The sequence below is a fragment of the Stegostoma tigrinum genome, chromosome 36 (assembly GCF_030684315.1).
Source record: "Stegostoma tigrinum isolate sSteTig4 chromosome 36, sSteTig4.hap1, whole genome shotgun sequence".
Classification (NCBI taxonomy): Eukaryota; Metazoa; Chordata; class Chondrichthyes; order Orectolobiformes; family Stegostomatidae; genus Stegostoma; species Stegostoma tigrinum.
In genome coordinates, this window is record NC_081389.1 from 26,877,826 (window position 1) to 26,905,663 (window position 27,838).

The following is a 27,838-nucleotide window of genomic DNA, read 5'->3' on the forward strand; positions in this document are numbered from 1 at the left end:
GGTTGGTGGTTCCTGTGATAAGATTGGCTGGTGGTTCCAGTGATAGGATTGGCTGGTGGGGTGCGATGGCGATATGGAAGGTTCTCGATCGGAGCCTGGTTCTGTGGCAGTTGTTCGGCCTCCTGAGGGCCGGTGAGTTTTGGCCGCGGGGCTGGGGCTGCTCGAGGGTGCTGGGAATGTCACGCCGTGCCAAGCTCAGTGGCCGCTGCTTGGCTTAGTTGGGGATGGCGAGCTGTTCGCCTGCGAGGGGAATCACATCTAAAATATATGCCAAAAATAAACTCTGTTATTTTACTCCCACCAGCCCCCCTACCACGGACTTTTTCAATCAAATTGTTCAAACGTTCCTCTGGAGCAAGTGGGATTTAATCCCGGCCTTCCTGGTCCAGAGGTGGAACACTACCACTGTAACACAAGAAGAGCCTCCTGACTCTTTATAACAATCATCAACAACATCTGACCGAAACGACTGAATGTCTTTATCTTTAAACATTGTAGTCCGTTTCTAGGTTATTGCTGGTGGTTGGTGGATGACACATAAATTTTAGTCTGAACACAGTGTAAACATTTTCCAACAGATTCTCGAGTTACCAAGGAACCAGGCGGGATGCTGTCACCCAAAGATGCTGCATTTCCATCCACCGCTCTGGGCACTACCCCTGCTTACCGAGTAGACTGTAAGGATGTATGCAATAAAAGTGCAGCTTCTGTCTTTTTGGCCCTTCTGTTCTATTGTTAACGTTTATTGATATCAATCAATTTTTAACAATCTTCTCTGAAGTAGAACCTGTCTAATCTTTGAGCTGTTCTTTGACACAGTGATGATTCTTTGCAACTTTTCCTCTGACTGTTTCTAGCTGTAACCACAGAACTGTCATACCTGTCACATTGCCCTAGTGCTGGACTTTGTGGCAATCTGCCTCCAGTTTGTATGAATTGTACGCTGAATTGGAATTGCAAGTATGGAAAGGACACATTATTCAACTGTACAGTCAAGCCAGGTGTACAGTGTGTTGTGAGTAAACCATTTTATACAGTGCCTGGGGATTTTGATTGTATGTTATTAAATACTTACCAACTTTTTAGTTCTGTAGATTGTTTTAAATTATTAATATGGACATTAAAAATTGCCTGGTGTTTCATATTAGAGAACAGGCAACATATATTTGTAGATCATTTAGATGTGATTTTTTTGTTTCTTCTTTCATCATTCAGGGGATGAGGGTGTTGCTGGCTAGGCCAACTTTTACTGTCCATCCCTAATTGTCCATAGGGCTGTTATGAGTTAACCACATTGCTGTGGGTCAAGTCACACGTAGGCCAGACCAGCTAAGGATGGTAGTTTCCTTTCCTAAAGAACATTAGTCAACCAGATGGGTTTTTCCTGACAAATCAGCAATGGATTCATGGTCATCATTAGACTCATAATTCCAAATATTTATTGAATTCAAATTTCACCGTCTGCCATGAAGGAATTCGAACCCTGGGTCTTTGGATTAACAGTCCAGCGCTAATACCACTAGGCCATTGCCTCCCCTGCATATGGGTGAAATGCAAGCCATTTGTACCTAGGGGTGGAGTAGTAACATACAGAGCTCCAGAGAAGGCTGAGTTCTGTTACCACTGGTGGAATGGAAGGGGTTGATGCGCAGGAGACCTGTAAGTGAGTAGAAGGATACAACATTTCACAGGATATGTTTCTGTCAATTTGACCAAGCCCTCCCTTGATGTCCTTGCCCTCAGTAAAATTATCACTGTCTATCACTGCTGACATTAATTTTCTTTCTATGTCTGAGGGATAGAACATAGAACAGTATGGCACGGTGTAAGCCCTACGGCCCATGATGTTGTGCCGAACCTTTACCCTAAACCTAAGGTCTATCTAACTTCCACCCCCACCTTATACTATCATCCATATGCCTAGCTAATAGCTGCTTAAATGCCCCTAATGAGGCTGACTCCAGTACCCTCTCCAGCAATGCATTCCTCGCCCCAAACACGCTCTGAGAAAAGAACCTACCTCTGGCGTCTCCTCTGTACGTACCTCCACTCACTTTAAAACTCTGCCCCCTCATAATAGCTATCTCCACCCTAGGAAAAAGTCTCTGGATGTTCACTAAACCTCTGATAATTTTGTACACCTATCAAGTCACCTCCCATCCTTCGTCATTCTAAAGAGAAAAGCCCTAGCGCTCTCAACCTTTCCTCGGTGAGACCATCCCTTCGTTCCAGGCAACATCCTGGTAAATCTGCTCTGCACCTTTTCCAACACTTCCGCATCTTTCCTGTAATGAGGTGACCAGAACTGGACACAATACTCCAGATGTGACTGAACCAGGGTTTTGTATTGCTGAAGCATAACTTCACGGCTCTTAAACTCATTCCCTTTATTAATGAAAGCTAACACACCACATGCCTTCCTAACAACTGTACCCACCTGGGTGGCAGCTTTCGGGGAACTGTGGACATGAACCTCAAGATCCCTCTGCTCCTCCACACTGCCAAGAATCTTTCCATTAACCCAGTATTCTGTTTGCAAATTTGTCCTTCTGAAATGAATCACCTCACAATTTTCAGGGTTAAATTCCATCTGCCACTTTTCAGCCCAGCTCTGCATCCTATCAATGTCCCTTTGTAACCTAGAACAGCCCTCTGCACTATCTACAACTCGACCCACCTTCGTATCGTCCACAAATTTACTAATCCATCCTTCCACTCCTTCATCCAAATCATTGGCAAAGATCACAAATGGAAGAGGATCCAGAACAGATCCTTGTGATACACCACTCGTAACTGAGCATCATATTGAATATTTTCCATCCACTACCACCCTTTGTCTTCAAAGGGTCAGCCAATTCTGAATCCGGTCTGGCACATTTCCCCCTATCCCATGCCTCCTTTCTGCATGAGCCTACCATGGGGAGCCTTACCAAATGCCCTACTTAAATCTATGTATACCACATCCACTGCTCTACCTTCATCCACATGTTTGGTCACCTCTTCAAAGAATTCAATAAGGTTTGTGAGGTATGATCTACCCCTCACAAATCCATGCTATCATGAATCAAATTGTGCCTATCCAAGTGATCATAAATCTCATCTTTCAGAGCCCTTTCCGATAATTTGCCCACCACTGATGTAAGACTAACTGGCCTGCAATTTCTGAGGTTATCGCTATTCCCCCTTTTGAACAAGGGAATGATGTTTTCCACTCTCCAATCTTCGGCACTAGACCCGTGGACAGTGAGGACGAAAAGTTCATCACCAAAGGCTCTGCGATCTTTTCCCCTGCCTCCCATAGAATCCTTGGAAAAATCCCATCAGCCCTAGCGGGACTTATCTATCTTCAAGTTCGTCAAAATTCCTAGCACGTTTTTCTTACTAACATCCACCTCTTCTAGCCACCCAGCCTGTTTCACATGTCCTCCTCTACAACTATGTCCCTCTCAGTTGTGAATACTGAAGAAAAATATTCATTAAGGCTACAGACATGTATATATTTGTCACTGAGGTTTATATTCATCTGTCATATTTGCTGCTTTTGAACTTCTCTTTCCTCTGTCAAAATCACTTGCTATTCCAAAATCATTCTGGAAGTGAAAATAAAAATTCAGGAACAGGACTAGGAAACTTAATCCCTTGACTGTTACTGGAATACATAAAAACATAGAAATTACGTGCAGGAGTGGGCTACTCCTTCAAGCTCGCTCTGTCATTCAGTATGGCTGACGTTCCAAATCAGCTTTTGTGCTCCTGAGATGCTGCTTGGCCTGCTGTGTTCATCCAGCCTCACATTTTATTATCTTGAATTCTCCAGCATCTGCAGTTCCCATTATCGCTATCACAGACACAGTATCTGCACTGTTCAGATCCAGCATGACTGAATGGAGAACACCTCCGCTCAGTTCGCAACAAACAACTGCACCTCCCAGTCGCAAACCATTTCCACTCCCCCTCCCATTCTCTAGATGACATGTCCATCATGGGCCTCCTGCAGTGCCACAATGATGCTACCCGAAGGTTGCAGGAACAGCAACTCATATTCCGCCTGGGAACCCTGCAGCCCAATGGTATCAATGTGGACTTCACCAGTTTCAAAATCTCCCCTTCCCCAACCGCATCCCTAAACCAGCCCAGCTCGTCCCCTCCCTCCACTGCACCACACAACCAGCCCAGCTCTTCCCCTCCACCCACTGCATCCCAAAACCAGTCCAACCTGTCTCTGCCTCCCTAACCGGTTCTTCCTCTCACCCATCCCTTCCTCCCACCCCAAGCCACACCCCCATCTACCTACTAACCTCATCCCACCTCCTTGACCTGTCCGTCTTCCCTGGACTGACCTATCCCCTCCCTACCTCCCCACCTATACTCTCTCCACCTATCTTCTTTACTCTCCATCTTCGGTCCGCTTCCCCCTCTCTCCCTATTTATTCCAGTTCCCTCTCCCCATCCCCCTCTCTGATGAAGGGTCCAGGCCCGAAACGTCAGCTTTTGTGCTCCTGAGATGCTGCTTGGCCTGCTGTGTTCATCCAGCCTCACATTTTATTAAGTGGGGATAAGGTGTTCTTTTTCAGAGTGGCAGTCTGTGAACAGTGGGGTTCCACGGGGATCAGTGCTGGGACACAGCTGTTTACAATATACGTGAATGAGTCGGAGGAAGAAAGTGAAAATACTGTTGCCAGATTTGCAGATGACTCAAAAATTGGTGGAAAGTCAGGTTGTAGAGGGATGCACACAGTTTACAGAGAAAGGTTGATCTGTTAAGTAAGTGAGCAGAAAAGTTGGCACATGGAGTTTAATGTGGGAAAATATGAGGTTATTCACTTTGGATGGGAGAACAAAAGGTCAGAATATTTAAATGATGAAAAGCTGTAACATAATGGGATTTGGGAGTAACTTGTGCATGCACACAGGTGCAGCAGATAATCAAAAAGACTAGTGGAATGTTCACCCTTCTTTCAAAGGTGTTGTTTTGTAAGAATAGGGACATCTTGGTACAGTTGTACAAATGTGTTGGTAAGGTCACATTTGGAGCAGTGTGAACAGCTTTGGTCGTCTAAGGAAAGATATTAGGTCACTAGGATGATCCCTGATATTAACAAAGGTTAATCGGTTGGGACTCCACTCACTGGAGTACAGAAGAATGAGAGGTGATCTTATTGAACCATATAGGATTCTTAAGGGGCTTGACAAGGTAAATGTTGAGAGGGTATTTCCCCTCATGTGAGATTTGAGGACCAGAGGCCATAGCCTTGGAATTAATGGGTACCAATTTAAGAGTGAGATAAGGAGGAATTTCTTCTCTGAGGGTCGAGAGTCTTTGAAACTCCTTGCAATAGAGAGCTGTGGGGGCTGAGTTCTTGTGTATGTTTAAGTCTGAGGTAGATAGATTCTCGATCAGTTGAGGAATCAAGGGCTATGGGGATAAGATACCAAAGTGGAAGTGAGGAGTGTTGGATCAGGCATGATCCTATTGTATGGTGAGGCTGAACAGCCTTCTTTTGTTCATGTTTCTTATGGACCTCATAGGAACCTTCATTTAATTACTCATTTTCACCCCTTGGTTATGTTTCTATATGTTGCTGTTATCTCACACAGGATGAAAATAAGATGGAACAGAAAATGTTTCAAATTACAATGATCTGTCGGTTCTGTTGGCAATTACCACCTACGGAATACCAGTGCAAAGAAACTACGAAATGCAAGACCGTGCAGTGCCCACGCGAACATTTTATTTCCAACTGCACAGCTTTGGACCATGTGCATTGTCTTGGTAAGTGACCTTTTATAGACAGTTGGTATTTCAGAAAGACATACAGTATTTACAAATGAAGATTGTTAGTTTCCATATTTTATTTATAGAACGTAAAACAGTACAGGCCCTTCAGCCCACGATGTTGTGCTGAACTTTTATCCTAATCCTGAGGTCTATCTAACCTCCACCCCTACCTTATACTATCATCCATATACCTATCTAATAGCCGCTTAAATACCCCTCATGAGGCCGACTCTACTACTCTCTCCGGCAATGCATTCCATGCCGCTAACACTCTGAGTAAAGAACCTACCTCTGATGTCTCCCCTATATCTACCTCCACTCACTTTAAAACTCTGACCCCTCGTAATAGCTACCTCCACTTGTGGAAAAAAGTCTCTGGTTGTCTACTTTATCTATACCTCGGATCATTTTGTACACCTCTATCAAGTCACCTCCCATCCTTCGTCATTCTAAAGAAAAATGCCCTAGCTCTCCCAATCTTTCCTTGTTAAGACCTTCCCTCCATTCCAGGCAATGTCCTGGTAAATCTGCTCTGTATCTTTTCCAACACTTCCACATCTTTCCTGTAATGAGGCGAACAGAATTGGACACAATACTCCAGATGTGGCTGAACCAGGGTTTTGTACAGCTGGAGTATAACTTCACGGCTCTTGAACTCAATTCCTCCATTAATGAAAGCTAACAAACCATATGCCTTCTTAACAACTCTATCCACTTGGGTGGTAGCTTTCAGGGAACTGTGGACATGAACCCCAAGATCCCTCTGCTCCTCCACACTGCCAAGAAATCTTTCTGTTTACCCTGCATTCTGCTTTCAAGTTTGTCCTTCCAAAATGAATCACCTCACACTTTTCAGGGTTAAACTCCATCTGCCACTTCTCAACTCGGCTCTGCATCCTATCAATGTCCCTTTGTAACCTTGAACAGCCTTTGCATTGTCCACAACTTGACCCACCTTCATATCATCCGCGAACTTGCTGATACACTCTTTCCACTCCTTCCACTCCTTCATCCAAACCATTGGCAAAAATCACAAATCGAAGAGGATCCAGGACAGATCCTTGTGGTACACCACTTGTGACTGAGCACTATGTTGAATATTTTCCATCCACTACCACCCTTTGTCTTCCAAGGGTCAGCCAATTCTGAATCCAATCTGTCACATTTCCCCCTAGCCCATGCCTCCTTACCTTCTGCATGAGCCTACCATGGGGAGCCTTACCAAACACCGTACTTAAATCCATGTGTACCACATCCACTGCTCCACCTTTATCCATGTGTTTGGGGTCACCTCTTCAAAGAATTCAGTAAGGTTTGTGAGGCATGATCTACCCCTCACAAATCCATGCTGACTATCACGGATCAAACTGTGCCTTTCCAAGTGATCATAAATCCTATCTCTTAGTTTCCTTTCCAAAATTTTGCCCACCACTAACGTAAGACTAACTGGTTTATAATTTCTGAGGTTATCCCTATTCCCTTTTTTGAACAAGGGAATGACGTTTGCCTGTTTCCAATCTCCTGGCACTATACATGTGGACAGGTGAGGATGAAAAGATTATCGCCAAAGGCCCTGCGATCTCTTCCCTTGCTTCCCGTAGAATCCTTGGATAAATCCCATCAGGCCTGGGGACGTATCTATCTTCAAGTTCCTCAAAATTCCGAGTACATCTTCTTTACTAACTTCGACCTCCTCTAGCCTACCAGCCTGTTTCACACTGTCCTCCTCTGCAACTAGGTCCGTCTCAGCTCTGAATACTGAAGAAAAGCATTCATTTAAGGACCTCTCCTACCTCTTTATGCTCTGTGCACAAATTCGCTTTACAATCCTTGCTCAGCCCTATCCTTTCTCTTATTCTCCATGTACGTGTAAAAAGCCTTGGAGTTTTCCTTGATTCAATTAGCCAAGGTTTTCTCATGCCCCCTTATAGCTCTCCTAGGCCCTTTTTTCAGCTCCTTCCTGGATAACTTGTATCCCTCTAGAGCCTTCTCTATTCCTTGTTGCCTAAACCTTACATAAGCATCCTTCTTCCTCCTAACCAGTCCTTCGACGTCTCTCGAGAACCAAGGCTCCCTCGTCGACCACATCTTCCCTGCCTGCTAGGGACAAACATATCGAGCACCAGTATGCATTCCTTAAACAATCTCCACATTGCAACAGTGCTCTTCCCTGACAGCATCTGTTCCCATTTTATGTTACCCAGTTCTTGCCTAATGGAGTCATAATTACCCCTCCCACAATTATAAACCTTACCCTGCTGTACGTACATATCCTTTTCCATGACTATTGTAAAAGTAACAGTTATGATCACTACTGGTCGCTATTCACTGGAATAGTGCGATAGAAACAGTCCAAAATAACTTGTGTTGATTCACGTGGATTGTTAAAATATTAAGACAAATACAGAAAATAAGTTTAAAAACAGCATGTTGAGTTTTATGTCTAGGAAGCCAGAGTACAAAGTTATGCTTGCAGCAAAACCTATCTGTAGTTTGCACAATCCACTGATTTTCCCCTCGCTATCATCACCAATTCTAAACTTAGCAGTGATGTTCATTAAGGTCAATTAATTCAACAGAGACTTGTCTGCTTAGTTCAGTGCAAAAAAAAAAGCAAAGAACTGTGGATACTGGAAATTGGAAACAAAGTCAGAAATTTCTGTAAAAACTCATCAGGTCTGGCAGTATGTGTGGAGAGGAAGCAGGGTTAATGTTTCAGGTACAGTGACTCTTCTTCAGAACTGATTATAGCAAGGAAAATATTGGTGTACATGCTAGAGAAGGGGTGGGATGGGGAACAAGTACACAACAGATGGAGATGGAGCCCAGATACAGAGGAAAAACAGTTGGGTTCACAAAGGAACGCCTAAAGGTCAGCCCTGGGAGAATGAATAGCTGCTAATGGGGACTATTAGTGGCTGTCAATGAGTTGTTTGTGGTAGCAGTCCATGTAGTGCAGGACCTGGTGTATGAGGGTTGGATAAGGAGATGGGAGAAGGTGCTTGGGCCCTGAAATTATCGAACTTGATATTGAGTCCAGAGGTTGCAGAATTCCTAAATGTAAAATAAGGTGTAGTTCTTTCAGCTTGTTCAGAGCTTTGCTGGGACACGCCAGCAAGCCCAAGACAGAAATGTTGGCTAGGGAACACAGTGGCATGTTGAAATGGCAATAGAAGCTCAGAGTCAACAAAACATACATGTCCTGCAAAGTGGTTGCTCAGTCTGCACATCATCTCCTCAGTGTAGAGGAAACCGCATCGTGAGCAGCGAAAACAGTTGACTAGGTTGAGTGAAGTGCAGAAACATCGCTTGGATACTGAGTAGGGAGGAAGTAAACGGGCAGGTATTACACCTTCTGCGATGGCATAGGAGGATGCTGTGGGAGGGTATTGGGAGTGGAGGAGGATGAAGGTGTCCCAGAGGAAATGGCCCTGCAGAAGGTTGGCAAGGGAGGGGAGAGGAATATGTGTCAGGAGGTGGCAGAAGTGGCAGCTAATGATCCTTTGGATGGGGATGCAGGTGGAGTGGTAGGTGACCACAAGGGGGACCTTTTTGCTATTCTGGGAGGGAAGAGAAGGGAGTGAGGGCTGAAGTGCGGGAGATGGGTTGGACGTGGCTGATGGCCTTGTCGACCATAGTGTTGAGGAAGAAGGTGATAATTTTGGAAGCAACCTTCTTGAAATTGGCATTATCGGACCAGATGTGACAAAAGACAGAGAACCTGGCAGAATGGAGTGGAGTCCTTACAGGAAGTAAGGTTTGAGGATGCATAGTTAGAACATAGAACATAGAAAAGTACAGCACAGTACAGGCCCTTTGGCCCACGATGTTGTGCCATGGAATAATCCTAATCCAAAAATAAAATAATCTAACCTACCTTCCCCGCAATTCACTGCTGTCCATGTGCATGTCCAGCAGCCGCTTAAATGTCACTAATGACTCTGCTTCCACAATTACCACTGGCAAACTATTCCATGCGCTCACAACTCTCTGGGTGAAGAACTTCCCTCTGACGTCTCCTCTATACCTTCCTCCTAACACCTTAAAACTATGACCCCTCATGGCAGTCAGTCCTGCCCTGGGGAAAAGTCTCTGCCTATCGACTCTATCAATGCCTTTCATTCCCTTGTACACCTCGATCAGGTCACCTCTCTTCCTCCTTCTCTCCAGTGAGAAAAGTCCGAGCTCAGTCAACCTCTCTTCATAAGACAAGCCCTCCAGTCCAGGCAGCATCCTCGTAAACCTCCTTTGCATACTCTCCAAAGCCTCCACATCTTTCCTATAATAGGGTGACCAGAACTGGACGCAATACCTCTTTGAAGAGGTAACAAGTATGTTAGACAAGGGAAACCTAGTCGATGTTATCTATCTAGACTTCCAAAAGGCCTTTGATATGGTGCCTCATGGGAGGCTGCTGAGCAAGGTGAGGGCCCTTGGTGTTCGAGGTGAGCTACTGGCTTAGATTGAGGATTGGCTGTCTGACAGAAGGCAGAGAGTTGGGATAAAAGGCTCTCTTTCGGAATGGCAACCGGTGACGAGTGGTATCCCGCAGGGTTCAGTGTTGGGGCCGCAGCTGTTCACCTTATACATTAATGATCTGGATGAAGGGACTGGGGGCATTCTGGCGAAGTCTGCCAATGATACAAAGATAGGTGGACAGGCAGGTAGTACTGAGGAGGTGGGGAGGCTGCAGAAAGATTTAGACAGTTTAGGAGAATGGTCCAGGAAATGGCTGATGAAATTCAGTGTGAGTAAATGTGAGGTTTTGCACTTTGGAAAAAAGAATACAGGCATGGACTATTTTCCTAAATGGTGAGAAAATTCGCAAAGCTGATGTACATAGGGATCTGGGAGTGTTGGTCCAGAATTCTCTAAAGGTTAACTTGCAGGTAGAGTCCGTAATTAAGAAAGCGAATGTAATGTTGTCGTTTATCTCAAGAGGGTTGGAATATAAAAGCAGCGACGTGCTTCTGAGGCTTTATAAAGCACTAGTTAGGCCCCATTTAGAATACTGTGTCCAATTTTGGGCCCCTTACCTCAGGAAGGACATACTAGCCCTGGAGCGTGTCCAGTGGAGATTCACACGGATGATCCCTGGAATGGTAGCTTTAACGTATGATGAACGGCTAAGGATCCTGGGATTGTACTCATTAGAGTTTAGAAGGTTGAGGGGAGATCTAGTGGAAACTTACAAGACAATGTATGGTTTAGAAGGGGTGGACGCTAGGAAGTTGTTTCCGTTAGGCGGGGAGACTAGGACCCGTGGACACAGCCTTAAAATTAGAAGGGGTAAATTTAAAACGAGACGAAATGAGACGACATTTCTTCAGCCAGAGTATGGTGGGCTTGTGGAATTCATTGCCGCAGAGTGCAGTGGAGGCTGGGACATTGGATGCCTTCAAGGCAGAGATCGACAAATGCTTGATCTGAGAAGGAATCAAGGGCTACGGGGAGAGTGCAGGGAAGTGGTGTTGAAATGCCCATCAGCCATGATTTAAATGGCGGAGTGGGCTTGATGGGCCGAATGGCCTTGCTTCCACTCCAACTTCTTATGGTCTTAATATTCCAAGTGTGGTCTCACCAGAGTTATGTAGACCTGCAGCATAACCTCGCGGCTCTTAAACTCGATCCCCCCTGTTAAGGAGAGACAAAACACCATATGCTTTCTTAACAACCTTATCCACCTGGGTGGCAACTTTGAGGGAGCTATGCACTTGAACACCAAGATCCCGCTGTTCCTCCACACTGCCGAGAATCCTGCCTTTAATCCTATATTCAGCATTTAAGTTCAACCTTCCAAAATGCATCACTTGTTGACAGGATGCGGAGATGGGCTGAGGGGTGGCAGATGGAGTTCAACCTGGATGGATGCGAGGTGATGCATTTTGGAGGGTCGAATTTGAAAGCTGAGTACAGGATTAAGGATAGGATTCTTGGCAGCGTGGAGGGGCGGAGGGATCTTGGTGTGCAGATACATGGATCCCTTAAAGTGGCCACCCGGGTGGACAGGGTTGTTGAGAGGGCATGTGGTGTTTTGGCTTTCATTGGCAGGGGGATTGAGTTTGAGAGTCGTGAGATCTTGTTGCAGCTCTATGGAACTTTGGTTGGACCGCACTTGGGGTGCTGCGTCCAGTTCTGGTCGCTGTATTGTAGGAAGGATGTGGATGCTTTGGGGAGGGTTCGGAGGAGGTTTGCCGGGATGCTGCCTGGACTGGAGGGCTTATCTTATGAAGAGAGGTTGACTGGGCTCGGTCTCTTTTCATTGGAGAAAAGGAGGAGGAGAGGGGACCTAGTTGAGGTGTACGGGATGATGAGAGGCATGGATGGAGTTGATGGCCAGAGACTATTTCCCAGGGCAGAAATGGCTAGCACGAGGGGTCATTGTTTTAAGCTGGTTGGTGGAAAGTATAGAGGGGATGTCAGAGGCAGGTTCTTTACGCAGAGAGTTGTGAGAGCATGGAATGCGTTGCCAGCAGTAGTTGTGGAAGCAAGGTCATTGGGGTCATTTAAGAGACTGCTGGACATGTATATGGTCACAGAAATTTGAGGGTGCATACATGAGGATCAATGGTCGGCACAACATTGTGGGCTGAAGGGCCTGTTCTGTGCTGTACTGTTCTATGTTCTATGTTCTATGTTCACATTTATCCAGATTGAACTCCATCTGCCATTTTTCAGCCCAGCTCTGCATTCTGTCAATGTCTCGCTAAAGCCTGCAATAGCCCTCGATACTATCAACGGCACCTCCAACCTTTGTGTCATCAGCAAACATACTAACCCACCCCTCAACCTCCTCATCCAAGTCATTTATAAAAACTACAAAGAGCAGAGGCCCAAGAACAGAGCCCTGTGGGACACCACTCAGCACTGACCTCCAGGCAGAATACTTACCATCTACAACCACTCTCTGCCTCCTGTCAGCCAACCAGTTCTGAATCCAGACAGTCAAATCACCCTGTATCCCATACCTCCTGACTTTATGAATGAGCCTGCCGTGGGGAACCTTATCAAATGCCTTGCTGAAGTCCATGTACACCACATCCACTGCTCAACCCTCGTCAACCTGTCTCGTGACTTCCTCAAAGAACTCGTTGAGTTAACTATGGGAGTTGGTGAGTTTGGTGTCCAGACTATCCCCAGAAATGAAAACAGATGTAAAGGAAGGGAAGAGAGGAGTCAGAGATGGACCAGGTGAAGGTGAGAGCGGGTTGGAAATCGGAAGTGAAATTGAAGTTTTCCAATTCCATATGAGAGAGGGAAGTAGCATCGATGAATTTATTGATATACTGGAGAAAGAGTTGTGGGTGGGGTCCAGAGAAGGACTTGAACAATGAATGCGCCTCGTACCATGCAAAAAACCAGGCATAACTCGGCCCATTTGAAACCCAGGGCTCCCCTTTTGACCTGAAGAAAGGGGGAGGAGTTCAAGGAGAAGTTGCTCAAAGTGAGGTTGAATGAAGGACTGTGGTGGTGGATGGGGATGGCTCGGGCCTTTTCTCCAGGAAGAAGTGAAGAACCCTGATACCCCCCTGATGGAGGGTGGACATGTGAAGAGACTACACATACATGGTGAAGAGGAAGTGGCTGGAGCCTGCATCTGGAAATTCTGAAACTGATGTAAAGCAGATATAAATGGAAAGGGACTGGATAAAAAGCTTGCTGTAGTACTGCAGCAAAGTGCAGTGCAAGCTGGAAGATCACCTCTTCACTCTCTGCTTGGGAACTCTGCAACGTTTTGGACTCAATGTCAGTTTCAATAATTTTAGGGCCTGAGCACCTTAACTTACACCAGGCCCTGACACCGCATAGACTGCTACCACAAATAACTCATTGGCAGCCACTAACAGTCCCCATTAGCAGCTAATCATTCTCCCAGGCTGACCTTCACCCATTCCTTTGTCTGTCCAAGATTTTTTCTATCTTAACCTGTTACTTATTCTTTTCCCCCAACCCCTTCTGAAGCATACATACTAACTTTTCCTAACTACAGTCAGTTCTGAAGAATGATCGTGGGACCCCATTAACTCTGCTTTCACTCCACAGGCGTTGCCAGACCCGCTGAGTCTTTCCAGTAATTTCTGATTTGTCGGTTTAGTTATCTGTGATACACACACATTTACTAGAACAACTGATAGCTGTCATGTACAGGCTTTGTACAAGTGGATGGTGCCAGTACATTTGTGTGATTGTTACTCTGTAATATATTTTTGTTTAACTTTGTTTCAAGTTTTAAGCACACCTTTGTGAATGATCCCTCAACCATACTGATAAATTGAGAGAAATTGATGCGTAAACTCTAATTCTCAGATTTAAATGATTTTCTACATTATCCCTCAGGAAATCGTACGTTTCAAAAGAAGATGTATTGCAATTGGACAGGGGGTTACAAGTGGTCAACTGCATTAGCTCTGAGGTGAGAACATGTACTGATATGTGTTTTTTGTTTTGGCTGAGGCTCCTGTCTGAAGACTTGTTCTGAAGTTTTTGCGTCTTGTTGAATGCTGGCAGGCAGTTGAGTGATGCCCGTCATCCACAATAGTACGTCAAAAACACATGCCTTTAATTGAATGATAATGCCCTGTACTTACCTACAGCTTATAGACAGTTTCATTTCCACTAAGAATTATTTATCCATCAATATGATCCAATCTGCTCTGTTCTTTCACCTCATTTTCCATCCATAGTGGTTACAGGGGACAAATAATGGGTATTAAGGCTTATTTCCAGGTGGAGCCATTCGTTCTGGTTGTTGAGTTTGGTATATTTCCTGAGTGTTGTGGTGCAGTAGTAATATCCCAACTTCTGAACCAGAAGATTTGTGTTCAAGTCCTACCTGCCCTGGAGGTGTACCATTGCTTGGTGAACAGATTGATTGATTTATTTTAAATATTCCCTGAGTCTTGTGCTAACCATATAGTGGTTATTTCTGGGATTGGTGCAGATTTCTGTAATAGAAATCATTCCATTCCTATCATTTATTGCATTTCATCAGTTCCAGTCTTCCCATAGGATTTTTCAAGATTAGATTAGATTAGATTCCCTACAGTGTGGAAATATGCCCTTCAGCCCAACAAGTCCACATTGCCCCTTGGACCATCCCACCCAGACCCATCCCCCATAACCCACACACCCCTGAACACTACGGGCAATTGAGCATGGCCGATCCACCTAGCCTGCAGGATCCAGAAAGGATTCAGAAGTTCTGAAGTGAATTCATAAGGGTAGCTTCCAAATCTTCAAGGGGCGGTGTGGACTTGTTGGGCTGAAGGGCCTGTTTCCACACTGTAGGGAATCTAATCTAATCTAATCTAAATCTAATCTGGTCTAACATTGATTCGAATTATTGTTGATCTAATTCCTAACTCCGTCTACTGACCTCAGTTCTATGACCCATTGGATACTTGCTGATCAAAAGTCTATGAATTTAATTTTGTTACATTTTCAATTGACCTTAACAGGTTTTTAGGCAGAGTTGTAGTCTTACATAGCCATGTGTGTGAAGAAATCTTCCAGGCATGATTGTTGAATTGCTGTTCTCTTATGATGTTTTCCTTCCTTGTTCTAGGCTTTCCCACCAGAGAGTTTCTTTTTAATTAAACTGTCAAATCGTTCAAATATCTGAAACATGTTATTTATTCTTTCATGGGATGTGGGCTTCACTGGCTTAGGCCAGCATTTATTGCCCATCCCCAATTTCTTAATTATAATTGTCTTTTTCAACTACTGCAGTCCACAGAGTGTAGGTACGCCCACAATCCTGTTAAGGGAGTTCCAGGATATTGACTGAGTGACGGTATAAAAACAGTGACTGTAGTTCCAATTTACAATGAAATGCTTAGAGGGAAGCTTGCAGTTAGTGATGTTCCTATGAATTTGCTGCCATTCTGGTGGTGGAAGATGCTGTTTAAAGGAGTTTTGATGATTTGTTGCAGTGCACCGTTTGCTTTGAGCTTCTCAGTGTTGTTGAAGCTGCCGTCATCCAGGCAACTCCCAATTTTATGCCTGGTAGTTGGTGGACAGGTTTTGGGGAATCAGAAAATGAAATACTTGTAACAAAACTTCCAGCCTCTAACTCTTCTCTTGCCACAATAGTCATATTTGCTGAATTTATTGTTTTTCTGATCCGGGACCCGAGTGTCTGAGCATTGTGCAGTTGTGAGCGAATATCCCTACTTCTGACCTTTATCATGGGGGAAGCTCATTAATGAAGCAGCTGAAGATGTTTGGATCTGGGACCCTACCTTGAGGCATTCCTGCAAAGATCTCTTGAGACTGAGATGATTAACCACCAACAACCACGACTATCTTAGATTGTTGATGACCCCTTCCATTATTTTGCTGATGATGGAGGGTAGACTGGGGTCTTAATTGTTCAGATTGCATTTATCCTGGTTTTTGTGACAGGACATGGGTGGGTAATGTTCTACATTGTCAGATAATGCCAGTGTTGTAGAATTACGGGAACAGCTTTGCTACAGCTGGGCAAGTTCCGGAGCATGTCTTCATGAAAAATGTTGAAATATTGATGCTTGGATGCTGACAGTTAGTGAGTAAGGGCCTCTAAATTTCCATTTACATAAACCTTTTTTGTTTATATTTAATATTTAACTGAAATGCTGGTTCAGTTCTAAATTTCCAATACTTATGTAGTGTTTTACAAAGTCTCTACTTTAAGAGCAGTTGAAGTTATTTAAGGAAACCAGTTGAAACTGTTTTCTTCTGTTACTTGGGTCAACTAATTCTTTTTCAGAAATATATAAAGCCATGTATCTCAAGTGTGACTTAACAGTAAGTATAGCTTTGAATAGAGGGGAAGGAGATTCTGTTTTGCTTGTGTTTTTTATTTTCCAACTTTGCAATACTCTGGATATTGGCTGTTCTTCCCGTTCAGGGGAACAAACCATCTCTTTATGATGGATATGATTGGTAAGGTTAATAAAGTACATAAAAAAGGAAATTTAAATAGTGGAACAAAATATTTAGGTAATTAATTGAAATGCATTAGGATGGCAGGTGTCATGGCTACTGACTGTGAGAGCTTCTGGATGTCTGTGTGATCCAGAGCAAATGTGTGCATTAAACATTTGCAATTGAAGCTTTGGCTCATGGCATGGCTCATGAGTCATTGAGCTGCAGGGTGAGGTGTTGTCACTAACTGTCAGTGTGGGAATAGTTACCTGGATGATTTGTACCAGGAGGCAGTTGCTCCCTTGAGGATAGGTTCTGATTTGATCAGTGGTTGAGAATTGGAAAATGTGGCTGCCAGAGGGCAGACCTCGAGCCTTTGCAGTTGGTCAATAGCTTTAAGGTTCTTTCATCTTGCTTGGATGTGTGAGAGCTTCAGAGTAGTTATTTCCCAGGGTAGGGGAGTCCAAAACTGGAGTCCATTGTTTTCAGGTGAGAGGGGTAAGATTTGAAAGGAACCTGAGGGGTAACATTTTCATGCAGAGGATGGTACATGTTTTGAATGAGCTGCCAGAGGAAGTGGAGGAGGCAGATACAATTATAACATTTTAAAAGGCATCTAGATGGGTACATGAGTGTGGGTCAGAGGGGACTGGATGAGGTTAGGGTATCTGGTCAGCATGGAAAAGTTGGACCAAAGGGTCTGTTACATGCTGTGTAACTATGACTCAATGAGTTAACTGACTGTGGCATTGTGGTACAGAAGGTCATGCAGAGGGTAAAATGAAAAGGAATATAGTAGTAACTGGAGGGGATGGACAATAGTAGCCTAGATGAGGAATTTATAGAATGTTTTTGAAGTTTTCTTAGAGCAGAACACTTTATGGAACCAACCAGAGAATAGGTTAGATTAGACTTGATGTTGTGTATAGTGACAAGCTTAATTAATGATCTCAAGTAAAGTAATCGGGGAGAAAAGAGTGTGTTGAAGACTAGTGTTTTGAAACTTAGAAAAGAGCAACTATGTGGGCATGAAAGCTGAGCTGGCTAAAGTGAGCCTGGATACTAATTTAAGAAAGAGCGGCTTGGTAGGGAAGTCATTAGTATTGATCATGAGGGAGGTTATAGCTGGGCACTTGCAATAATTCATGGTAACTAGGAAAAGTCAGTATAGTTTTGAGAAAGTAAAATCACATTTTAACCAATTTATTGGAGCTCTTTGAAGAAAGATCATACACTGTGGCTAAGTGTAAACTTGTTGCTGTTCTGTACTTAGATTTGATAAGGTACCTCATTGAAAGGTTATTGCACAAAGTAGAAGCTTGTGTTGTAGAGGCCAGGTAGGATTTTGGCTGGCAGACTGGTACAAAAGATTAGGTCACTTGTTATCAGGGTTAGGCTGGCAAGATGGATACAGAACTGGCTTAGTCACAGGAGACAGAGGGTAGTGGTGGTAGGATGCATTTTGGAACAGAGAGCTGTGGCTAGTTGTGTTCCGCAGGGCTCAGTGCAGGGACATTTATTTATGATCCATGTAAATGATTTGGAGGAAACAGTAGCTGGCCTAACTAGTAAGTTTGTGGTCAATGCAAAGATTGGAGTAGTTATGGATAGTGAGGAGGATTGTCAGAGGATACAGCAGGATATAGTTCAGTTGGCAGCACGGGCAGAAAAATGGCAGATGGAGTTTAATCCAGTCAAATGTGAAGTGATGCATTTTGGTACATCAGGTACAGGTGGAAATTGTCTAGTGAATGGTAGAACCCATAGGAGTATTGATGTGCAGAGGGATCTGGATTGCAGGTCCTTAGATTATGGAAGGTGGCAACACAGGTAGATAAGGTAGTAAAAAAGGCTTATGGCACGCTTACCTTTATTGAAGGGGGCACTGAGTATAAGGATAGACAAATAATGCTGCAGCTTCATGGAACTTTAGTAGGCGACACTCGGAATATTGCGTACAGTTCAGGTCACCACTCTACCAGAAGGATATGCACGCTTTGGACAGGGTGCAGAAAAGGTTTACCAGGATGTATTCATCCAGGTGTGCCTGGTATGGGGGATTCTAACTATGAAGAAAGGTTTCTGATGAAGGGTCAGCTTTTGTGCTCCTAAGATGCTCTGGATGTGAGTTTGCTCGCTGAGCTGGAAGGTTCGTTTTCAGACATTTCGTCACCATTCTAGGTAACATCATCAGTGAGCCTCCGACGAAGCGCTAATGTTATGTCCTGCTTTCTATTTATTTGGTTAGGTCTCCTTGGGTTGGTGATGTCATTTCCTGTTCTTTTTCTCAAGGGGATGGTAGATTGACTTGGAGCCAATGTGTTTGTTGATGGCGTTCCGGTTGGAATGCCATGCTTCCAGGAATTCTCATGCGTGTCTCTGTTTGGCTTGTCCTAGGATGGATGTGTTGTCCCAATCAAAGTGGTGTCCTTCCTCATCTGTATGTGAGGATACAAGTGATAGTGGGTCATGTCATTTTGTGGCTAGTTGATGTTCATGTATCCTGGTGGCTAGCTTCCTGCCAGTTTGTCCAATGTAGTGTTTGTCACAGTTCTTGCAAGGTATTTTGTAGATGACGTTTGTTTTATTTGTTGTCTGTATAGGGTCTTTTAAGTTCATTAGCTGCTGTTTTAGTGTGTTGGTGGTTTTGTGGGCTATCCTGATGCCAAGAGGTCCGAGTAGTCTGGCAGTCATTTCGGAAATGTCTTTGATGTAGGGGAGAGTGGTTTGGGTTCTGAGCCCGTTTTGTCTGTTTGTTTGGGTTTATTGCTGAGGAATTGGCGGACTGTGTTCATAGGGTACCCATTCTTTTTGAATACACTGTACAGGTGATTTTCCTCTGCTCTGCGGAGTTCCTCTGTGCTGCAGTGTGTGGTGGCTCGTTGGAATAATGTTCTAATGCAACTTCGTTTGTGGGTGTTGGGATGGTTGCTTCTGTAGTTCAGTATTTGGTCCGTATGTGTTATCTTCCTGTAGACGCTGGTTTGAAGTTTGAATGTTATGCCAGTGAGGGTATTATTGATGGTCTTGAAGGTTTCCTCTAGTTTGTTTTGTTTAGTGATGACAAAGGACACCTTTGGCTTAACTTTCACAAAAGAGGAGCAAAACAACAGCAAACTGCCATTCCTAGATGTCACAGTAGAGCGAACAGCCAATGGGGAACTTCAAACCAGCGTCTACAGAAAAACAACACATACGGACCAAATACTGAACTACAGGAGCAACCATCCCAACACCCACAAACGAAGCTGCATAGAACATTATTCCAATGAGCCACCACAAACTGAAGCACAGAGGAACTACGCAGAGCAGAGGAAAATCACCTATACAGCGCATTCAAAAAGAATGGGTACCCTATGAACACAGTCCGCCGATTCCTCAGCAACAAACCCAAACAGACAAAACGGGCTCAGAAACCATAACCACTCTCCCCGACATCAAAGACATTTCCGAAATGACTGCCAGACTACTCGGACCCCTTGGCATCAGGATAGCCCACAAAACCACCAACACACTAAAACAGCAGCTAATGAACTTAAAAGACCCTATACAGACAACAAATAAAACGAACGTCATCTACAAAATACCTTGCAAGAACTGTGACACACACTACATTGGACAACCTGGCAGGAAGCTAGCCACCAGGATACATGAACATCAACTAGCCACAAAACGACATGACCCACTATCACTCGTATCCTCACATACAGATAAGGAAGGACACCACTTTGATTGGGACAACACATCCATCCTAGGACAAGCCAAACAGAGACACACACGAGAATTCCTAGAAGCATGGCATTCCAACGGGAACTCCATCAACAAACACATTGATTTGGAGCCAATCTACCATCCTCTGAGAAAAAGAACAGAAAATGACATCACCAACCCAAGGAAACCTAACCAGATAAACAGAAAGCGGGACATAACACCAGCGCTTCGTCGGAGGCTCACTGATGATGTTACCTAGAATGGTGACGAAACGTCTGAAAATGAACCTTCCAGCTCAGCGAGCAAACTCACATCCAGAACCTCAACCTGAGCTACAAATCTTCTCAAAACTCGCTAGCTCCTAAGATGCTGTTTGGCCTGCTGTGTTCATTCAGCTCTACACTTTGTTATCTCAGATTCTCCAGCATCTGCAGTTCCTGTTATCTCTGATACAATTTTATCCTCACTGCGAAGCCTCTCCTAGGGAATCCCTAACCTGAAGAAGTTACCCTCCTCCCTCCGGACAAACCTCAGGGGATCTCTCTCCTACTGCCTCTTTTAACTTGTCTGTCCCCTCTCCACCTATCTTCTCCTCTATTACAAAGCAACAAATTGATGTCTCAAAAGATTGTTGGGTTAAATGGAGTTAGTTCACTTGCCCCCTACAGTTACAGACATAAAATTTAACAAAGAAAAAATATTTCAGTGAATGACCACAGATTTGAAGGTTGAGAAAGGGGAAAAGAAAACTATGGTTAGAATAAAAAGATTGCTTTACTCCCAGCAAATAAATCTGTTAATAACATGTCACTAGAATGCTCAATAGTGAAACCAACTGGCAAAATAATTGCCTGAAGTGATTGGCCATTGTTATTAAACTGACAGGCACACCTTCCTATGATCTCTCTTTTAAAAGCACAGCAGCCAATTATATTTTACATTCTTTGTTTAAACCAAAGATTTTGAAGCTGCTCAGAAAGCTGTTCATCTTTCTTTTGTTTTCACCACTAATTCTCCACATAAGGCCCTTACAGTCAGTGGTCCAGAAGAAGTATTTGAATTCTATGGAAGATAAGCTCCATCTTATTTAAATTGTCCTGTCTTCCCACGGTACACTTCTCATAAATTCAAATATCATTGCCTCTCACTTGACTCTTTTGATTGCTGCTGTTTTCTGGATGGCACTTTCATAGTTGATCAGGTTTGTTTTAGGCTGAAAATTGCACACAAGATTTGGTTTTCAGTCCTAGATAACCAAGTGTGAAGCTGGATGAACACAGCAGGCCAAGCAGCATCTTAGGAGCACAAAAGCTGATATTCCGGGCCTAGACCCTTCGTCAGAGAGGGGCATGGGGAGAGGGTTCTGAAATAAATAGAGAGGGCGGGGAGGCGGACCGAAGATGGATAGAGGAGAAGATAGGTGGAGAGGAGAGTATAGGTGGGGAGGTAGGGAGGGGATAGGTCAGTCCGGGGATGACGGACAGGATGGTATACTGCATCCACTGTACCCGTAGTGGCTTCCCCTACATTGGGGAAACCAAGCGGAGGTTTGGGGACCGCTTTGCAGAACACCTCTGCTCGCTTCGCAATAAACAACTGCACCTCCCAGTCGCAAACCGTTTTAACTCCTCCTCTCCCATTCCTTAGATGACATGTCCATCCTGGGACTCCTGCAGTGCCATACAATGCCACCCGAAGGTTGCAGGAACAGCAACTCATATTCCACTTGGGAACCCTGTAGCCCAATGGTGTCAATGTGGACTTCACAGGCTTCAAAATCTCCCCTTCCCCCACTGCAGCCCAAAACCAGTCCAGCTCGTCATCTCCTTCCACTTCATCCCAAAACCAGCCCAGCTCGTCCCCGCCTGCCTAACCTGATCTTCCTCTCACCTATCCCCTCCTGCCTCAAGCCGCACCTCCATTTCCTACCTACTAACCTCATCCTGCCTCCTTTTCCTGTCCGTCTTCCCCGGACTGACCTATTCCCTCCCTACCTCCCCACTCTCCTCTCCAACTATCTTCTCCTCTATCCATCTTTGGTCCGCCTCCCCCTCTTGCCCTATTTATTTCAGAACTCTCTCCCCATCCCCCTCTCTGATGAAAGGCCTAGGCCCGAAACGTCAGCTTTTGTGCTCCTGAGATGCTGCTTGGCCTGCTGTTTTCATCCAGCTTCACACTTTGTTATCTTGGATTCTCCAGCATCTGCAGTTCCCATTATCTTTGGTTTTCAGTCCTGCTTGGTTTGTTGCAGATCACGAATGGTAACATTGTCAGACTTTTTCCTTTTTAAATTTGTTTAAAACATTTTAAATCTATCATACAGTTATGTTTCTATGCATGGAAAGCAAAAAATACTGGAAATATACAGGAGCATTTGTGGAGGGACAAGAATTGTTCTGTAAAAGTTCACTGACATGAAAGAATAAACTTTAAAATTTTCTATCCACAGATGTTCTCTGGCAGCACAACTTGGTTCATTTTGCAGAATTTAGGGTACTGGTAGGTGGTAAAGATAGTTTTATGGAACAGCGTTTTAGTTAAAATTTATGTTGACGCTGAGTTCCTTTGTATTTTGCAGTATTCTAAAATTCTGTATGTTGGACAAGCCATCATTTGCCTTTGCTACAGTTATGTTCCTTGTGGTTTGATAGCTCGATCATATGACGGTTAGATTTTGTTTTTATTGAAGTGTAAAACTTTGAGAATTGACAGACCAATCTGATCCTTTTGAGAGGTATGGTCTGTCCCTGCAAATTAGTTGGACCAAGACAGCAAGTTTTGGGAAGTATTAAACTGCTGAATGAATGTGACTTTGCTCACCCATGTCCTTTTGTGTTTGTTCTGAATGTTAGCAGACAGTGATTTAACAGCAGGAACTCCAGCTGTTTGCAAAAAAGAGGAGTCCAGTAATGTTAACACCAGAACACAGGCCACTTGCACTTTCTTCGGTGGGATTGTGCAAACTGGGCCCATATTCTCAAGAGTTTTGAAATGACAGGCAAATTCATTGGACTTAGATCTTTAAAGGGATATACAGGATAATGCATGTTGAGGAGTCTTCAATTAGGGGGCACAACTTAAAAATTAGGGGATCTGAGATGAGAGTTTCTTTACTCAGAGGGATTGGGAACCTTTGGAATCCTGTACAAGGCTGTGGAAGCTCAATATTCCAGTATGTTTAAGGTAGACATTGATAGATTTCTGATTACCAATGGCGTACAGGGTTGTTGGGGGAATGGATAAAAGTGTTCAATCAGCCATGATCGTATTGAATGGTGAAGCTAAATGGCTTACTCTTGGACCTGTGTCCTTGAGCTCAAGTGAAAATCTTCAGTAAAACTGCTTTCACTGATTTTCCTTTGGATGAATTAATGAGTTTTCTTGACTGTGCACTGAGAACTAGAAAAAAAAGCCAGGATCACTTTGCTCATGGACTAACATTTCCTGCTTGCTTAATGACAGTTCTAATTTGATTTCAGCATCACATTGGGAGGGTTCGGAGCTGACCGCTTCTATTTAGGCCAATGGAAAGAAGGTCTTGGCAAACTCTTCAGCTTCGGAGGGCTTGGAATATGGACCTTGATCGATGTACTGCTGATTGGGATTGGGTACGTTGGGCCTGCAGATGGCTCTCTGTACATTTGATCTACACAAGGAGCTTCATCCTGTGATGGCCCTGAATGCAATAAGTGACAGCACCATGTTGAATTATGGAGTAGCTGTTGTGTCAAGTATTTGTACTGTATCATTTTTGCCTTTCTTTGCCAAGGTGAGGATTTGGAAACAATTCAACAAGAATAAGACCTCTTGCTTTTAGGTTTTGCAGACTATAATGATTGTTGAAATGATCAATGAAAAAATCCTTGAGATCCTGCTGCAGTTTGTTGCTTTTTCTGATTAATCCCTAGATTCATGCTAGTTTTGATTGAGTCCCTCCTGTGGAGGGCTGCAGGTAATTTATTAGGGCGTGGATTGACTGGTTTCCTGAAGACTTATTAAAAGTAACAAGTGTGTCAAAGTGGAATTTGACAAAATATGGCATAATCTAAATTATAAATAATGGTGAAAAATGCTAATAAAATACTAAACTTTTGAGTGAAATGTTAATGTATAAGATTGGTTTTAAGGGGGGGAAATGGGAAAAGGAGAAGAGAAAGAACGGTTAAACATGCTAGACTAACGATATGGGCTTGTTAGCCTAGCAAACTGGGAATATTGGGCATTTTGAGATTGTGACATGACAGCATCATTTGGAGTATCTGGAGGATTAGGGTTGATTGTCTGCTTCAGTTGCAATTCAGTGTACAGTTACATAGGCTGCAGGCTTAGTACAACTTCCCTTTTTCTCTGGTCAGCAGTATTGTGTGATGTTAATCAGATGGATATTTAACTTTTTACTAAATAGACATCCTTTACAAGGGCTTCACACCACTAAACTAGAAATATCTGAATATTAAGAAGGTGCATTTAATTTTTGTTCAGAATCACCCCCCCCATCCTCAAGGCTGCATACAGCTTGCCCCTTTTAAAAAAAGCACAAGTTCTACACACCTACAAATTACAGCTTTTTTAAAAATCACTATCCTTTGGGAGTCATTTATTGAATGCTTTAGACGATGCAATTCTGATAACCATTGAGTCAGTATTGTGGTTACTAACTTGTAGGTAAGGTGCTCGAGTCAATTCAAACCACAGATGCACTAATCATGGCACATACTCATAGTTTTCAGCAATTGTGCCTTTGACATTTTTCCCCAATTGGATTTCTTGCTCTTAATTGGAAATTCTTAAACAACAAGTTTTTCCAATAATTACTTCGAGGGGGTAAGTAGGTCAAGCCTCAACTCTTGTTAATAAAGTGTGAAGTGGATGAACACAGCAGGCCAAGCAGCATCTCAGGAGCACAAAAGCTGACGTTTCAGGCCTAGACCCTTCTTCAGAGAGATGAAGAGCTCTGATGAAGGGTCCAGGCCAGAAACGTCAGCTTTTGTGCTCCTGAGATGCTGCTTGGCCTGCTGTGTTCATCCAGCTTCACACTATTATCTTGGATTCTCCAGCATCTGCAGTTCCCATTATCTCCTCAACTCTTGTTCCCTGGTTATTAAAGTGAAGATTGGGACTGAATGCAAGTTAGGCCTTTCACTGCACTATCAACACAAGATAGATATTAGTGTAGAGTCTGCTAAAGCTTTAATGTTGATTCCTGATTTACCATACTTGCATAAGCACCTTTTATTTCAGTGCAAACTTTAGTTTTTGATAATGTTAACAAGCATAAGTAAATAGTAGCTGCTGCCACTCTAAATTCAGGTCAAAACCCTTGGCTTAAAGTAGGGAGAAACAATGCCATGGAATTCAGACAAGATTGGAGTACTGCTAAGGGGATGAGGGGAAAAGAAAAATTTCATAACAAATTAAGCAGGCATAAAATAAACTGCTTAATCTACTTTTATTTTTAACAGTAATACACAACTTGATTTGTCCAAATGTGACTGCTATGCATACTTTTCCATACTTATTAATTCCAAGTACAGCTCAGATTTTGCAACAATCAGCTTACTTTCTCATGTCAGGTTAAGCAACTTATTGGTGGCTCTTAATTTGTGCTGTAAGTCACAGGGTATAATACTTCCTCCTAGTGTTTCATCTCAACTTAAGCTTTTGTTCTGAAAGTGGCAGCTGCCTAAGTTCTTAAAAAAAAAATGTAGATTACTTTCTCAAATAACTGGAAAATAACATCATTGCAGTTTACCCCCACTGCAGAAGTTACAAAACTTAACTTAAACACTTAGGAAACTGCTTCACTGGGATCCCATTTCATATATATTTCATACATATAACTTTTCCAATAATAACATACATATCTCAGTTATTCTTAAAAAAAGGAGAGGAAGATGTATCTTATGGAACAGAAACAAAACAGCACATCAGATTACAAGGGGCTTATTCCTTTCAGCATGAGTTTGGAATCCTTTTGTACCATCTGGCCCTCGAGGCAAACGCATTACTCCTCGTGGCAGTCCACCTGCATGGTGTGTTTTTGGGGAAAGCGTAAGGCTGTCTACAGGGCTGTTCTCATGTGATAATGCATGTGCTTGCTTTCTTCTCTGTACCCATGGACTGCCTGATGGTGTATTGCTACTGTCAGATGAATAGTCAGTCCACTTACTTCCAATTTCAGAAGTTGTAACACTGAGTTTTGCGTCTCCAGCAACTGTAGATTTACAGGGAATGGTGTTTTTACGATGTATTGAAGGACTTGAACGTGGACTATTCCATGGACTAGATCGAGGTGAAGTATTAGGGCTCAGGTGATTTTGATACAAGTTAGGGCTCAGCTGGTTATTGGGTTTAAGCTTACGGCTCAGCATGGGTGATGCAGGGTTGCTTTCAGCTTCAGATGAGCTGTATGTAGAGGAATCTTCACCCATATACTGCAGCTCCTCAACTCGCCTATTGGCAGATTTGCTTTTTGACACATTCTTATAAACATCTTCAGGTTCTTTGGTCTTCTCTTTGACACCTTTCTTCTTTGGCGGCTTCATCCCTATCAGCACCACTTTCATGCCCTCGTCAGTTTTTCCAAGCGTCTCATGTGCTTTGATTGCAGATTCAAGATCTTCAAACTCTATAATTACACACTCTTTCACACCCAACTGGGAATACCGATTACTTAATCTCTTCACATCTGCAGGAAGTTCCTTTCCAGGTTTTAGAACTCGAACAGAAGAAATTGTACCAAACAAGCCAAATACTTTTAACATGTACTCTATTACCTTCTCTTGTAATCCTCCATTTTCAGATTTGTGATTTTGGTTTAAGAATTGCAATTCCGGACACACGTGTAAATCATATATCAACAGCATCCGACTGGGAAGGTTTTCACTAGGAAACACTGGAACAGCAGTCTTTCTTCTCACCTTTCTTCCTTCTTCATTCAGTTCTAGTAGCTCTGAATGCTTCAAAGCAAAGGCAGTGGTTTGCCAATCACGAGTGAGATGCTTCACCTGGAAGAGGTGAAAGTTTAGTGAAATGTGGCAAGTCTAAAATTTACTGTAACAATTACTGACTCCACTGCATCAAGAATTGCAGCTTTGTAAGGATAGAGATACCAGTTTCAAAATTGTGGTTTAATTTTAATTGGACAGGTTTGAAATAATTGTCAATTAAGAAATAAAGTTCTACATTCCTAAAACATCTGTTTGAATACAGTTATTCACAAGCTGAATTGAATGTCATGTAGACATTTTATGGTGGGGTCGTAAATAGAAAGGTGTGAATAGGTATTGTCTTGTCAGTGTGAAGTGATGCACTTGGTTGGCAAGGGTGTTGGGATAAACGTGGAAATGTAATCAAAATAGTGAGAGATAGTTGCATATTCTCAAATCATTTGCGAGGGTTAGGATCATGTCTGAACGGGGACAGTGTTTCCATCTTTAA

The 27,838-nt window shown here is 43.4% G+C and overlaps 2 protein-coding genes across 2 annotated transcripts; one reads left to right on the plus strand and one right to left on the minus strand.

Annotated features, from left to right (window-relative positions):
• Positions 1–21: 21 nt before the first annotated feature.
• On the plus strand, positions 22–24,499 carry tm2d3 (TM2 domain containing 3). Its single transcript, XM_048520905.2, has 6 exons — positions 22–132; positions 579–677; positions 858–1,015; positions 5,599–5,773; positions 14,117–14,192; positions 23,878–24,499. Exons 1-6 carry the CDS (start codon positions 66–68, stop codon positions 24,041–24,043), a joined length of 741 nt encoding a protein of 246 aa, XP_048376862.2. The 5' UTR covers positions 22–65; the 3' UTR covers positions 24,044–24,499.
• A 903-nt stretch (positions 24,500–25,402) lies between these two features.
• larp6a (La ribonucleoprotein 6, translational regulator a) lies at positions 25,403–27,511 on the minus strand. Its single transcript, XM_059640111.1, has one exon. The coding sequence runs from the start codon at positions 27,262–27,264 to the stop codon at positions 26,326–26,328; it is 939 nt and encodes a 312-aa protein (XP_059496094.1). The 5' UTR covers positions 27,265–27,511; the 3' UTR covers positions 25,403–26,325.
• Positions 27,512–27,838: the final 327 nt, after the last annotated feature.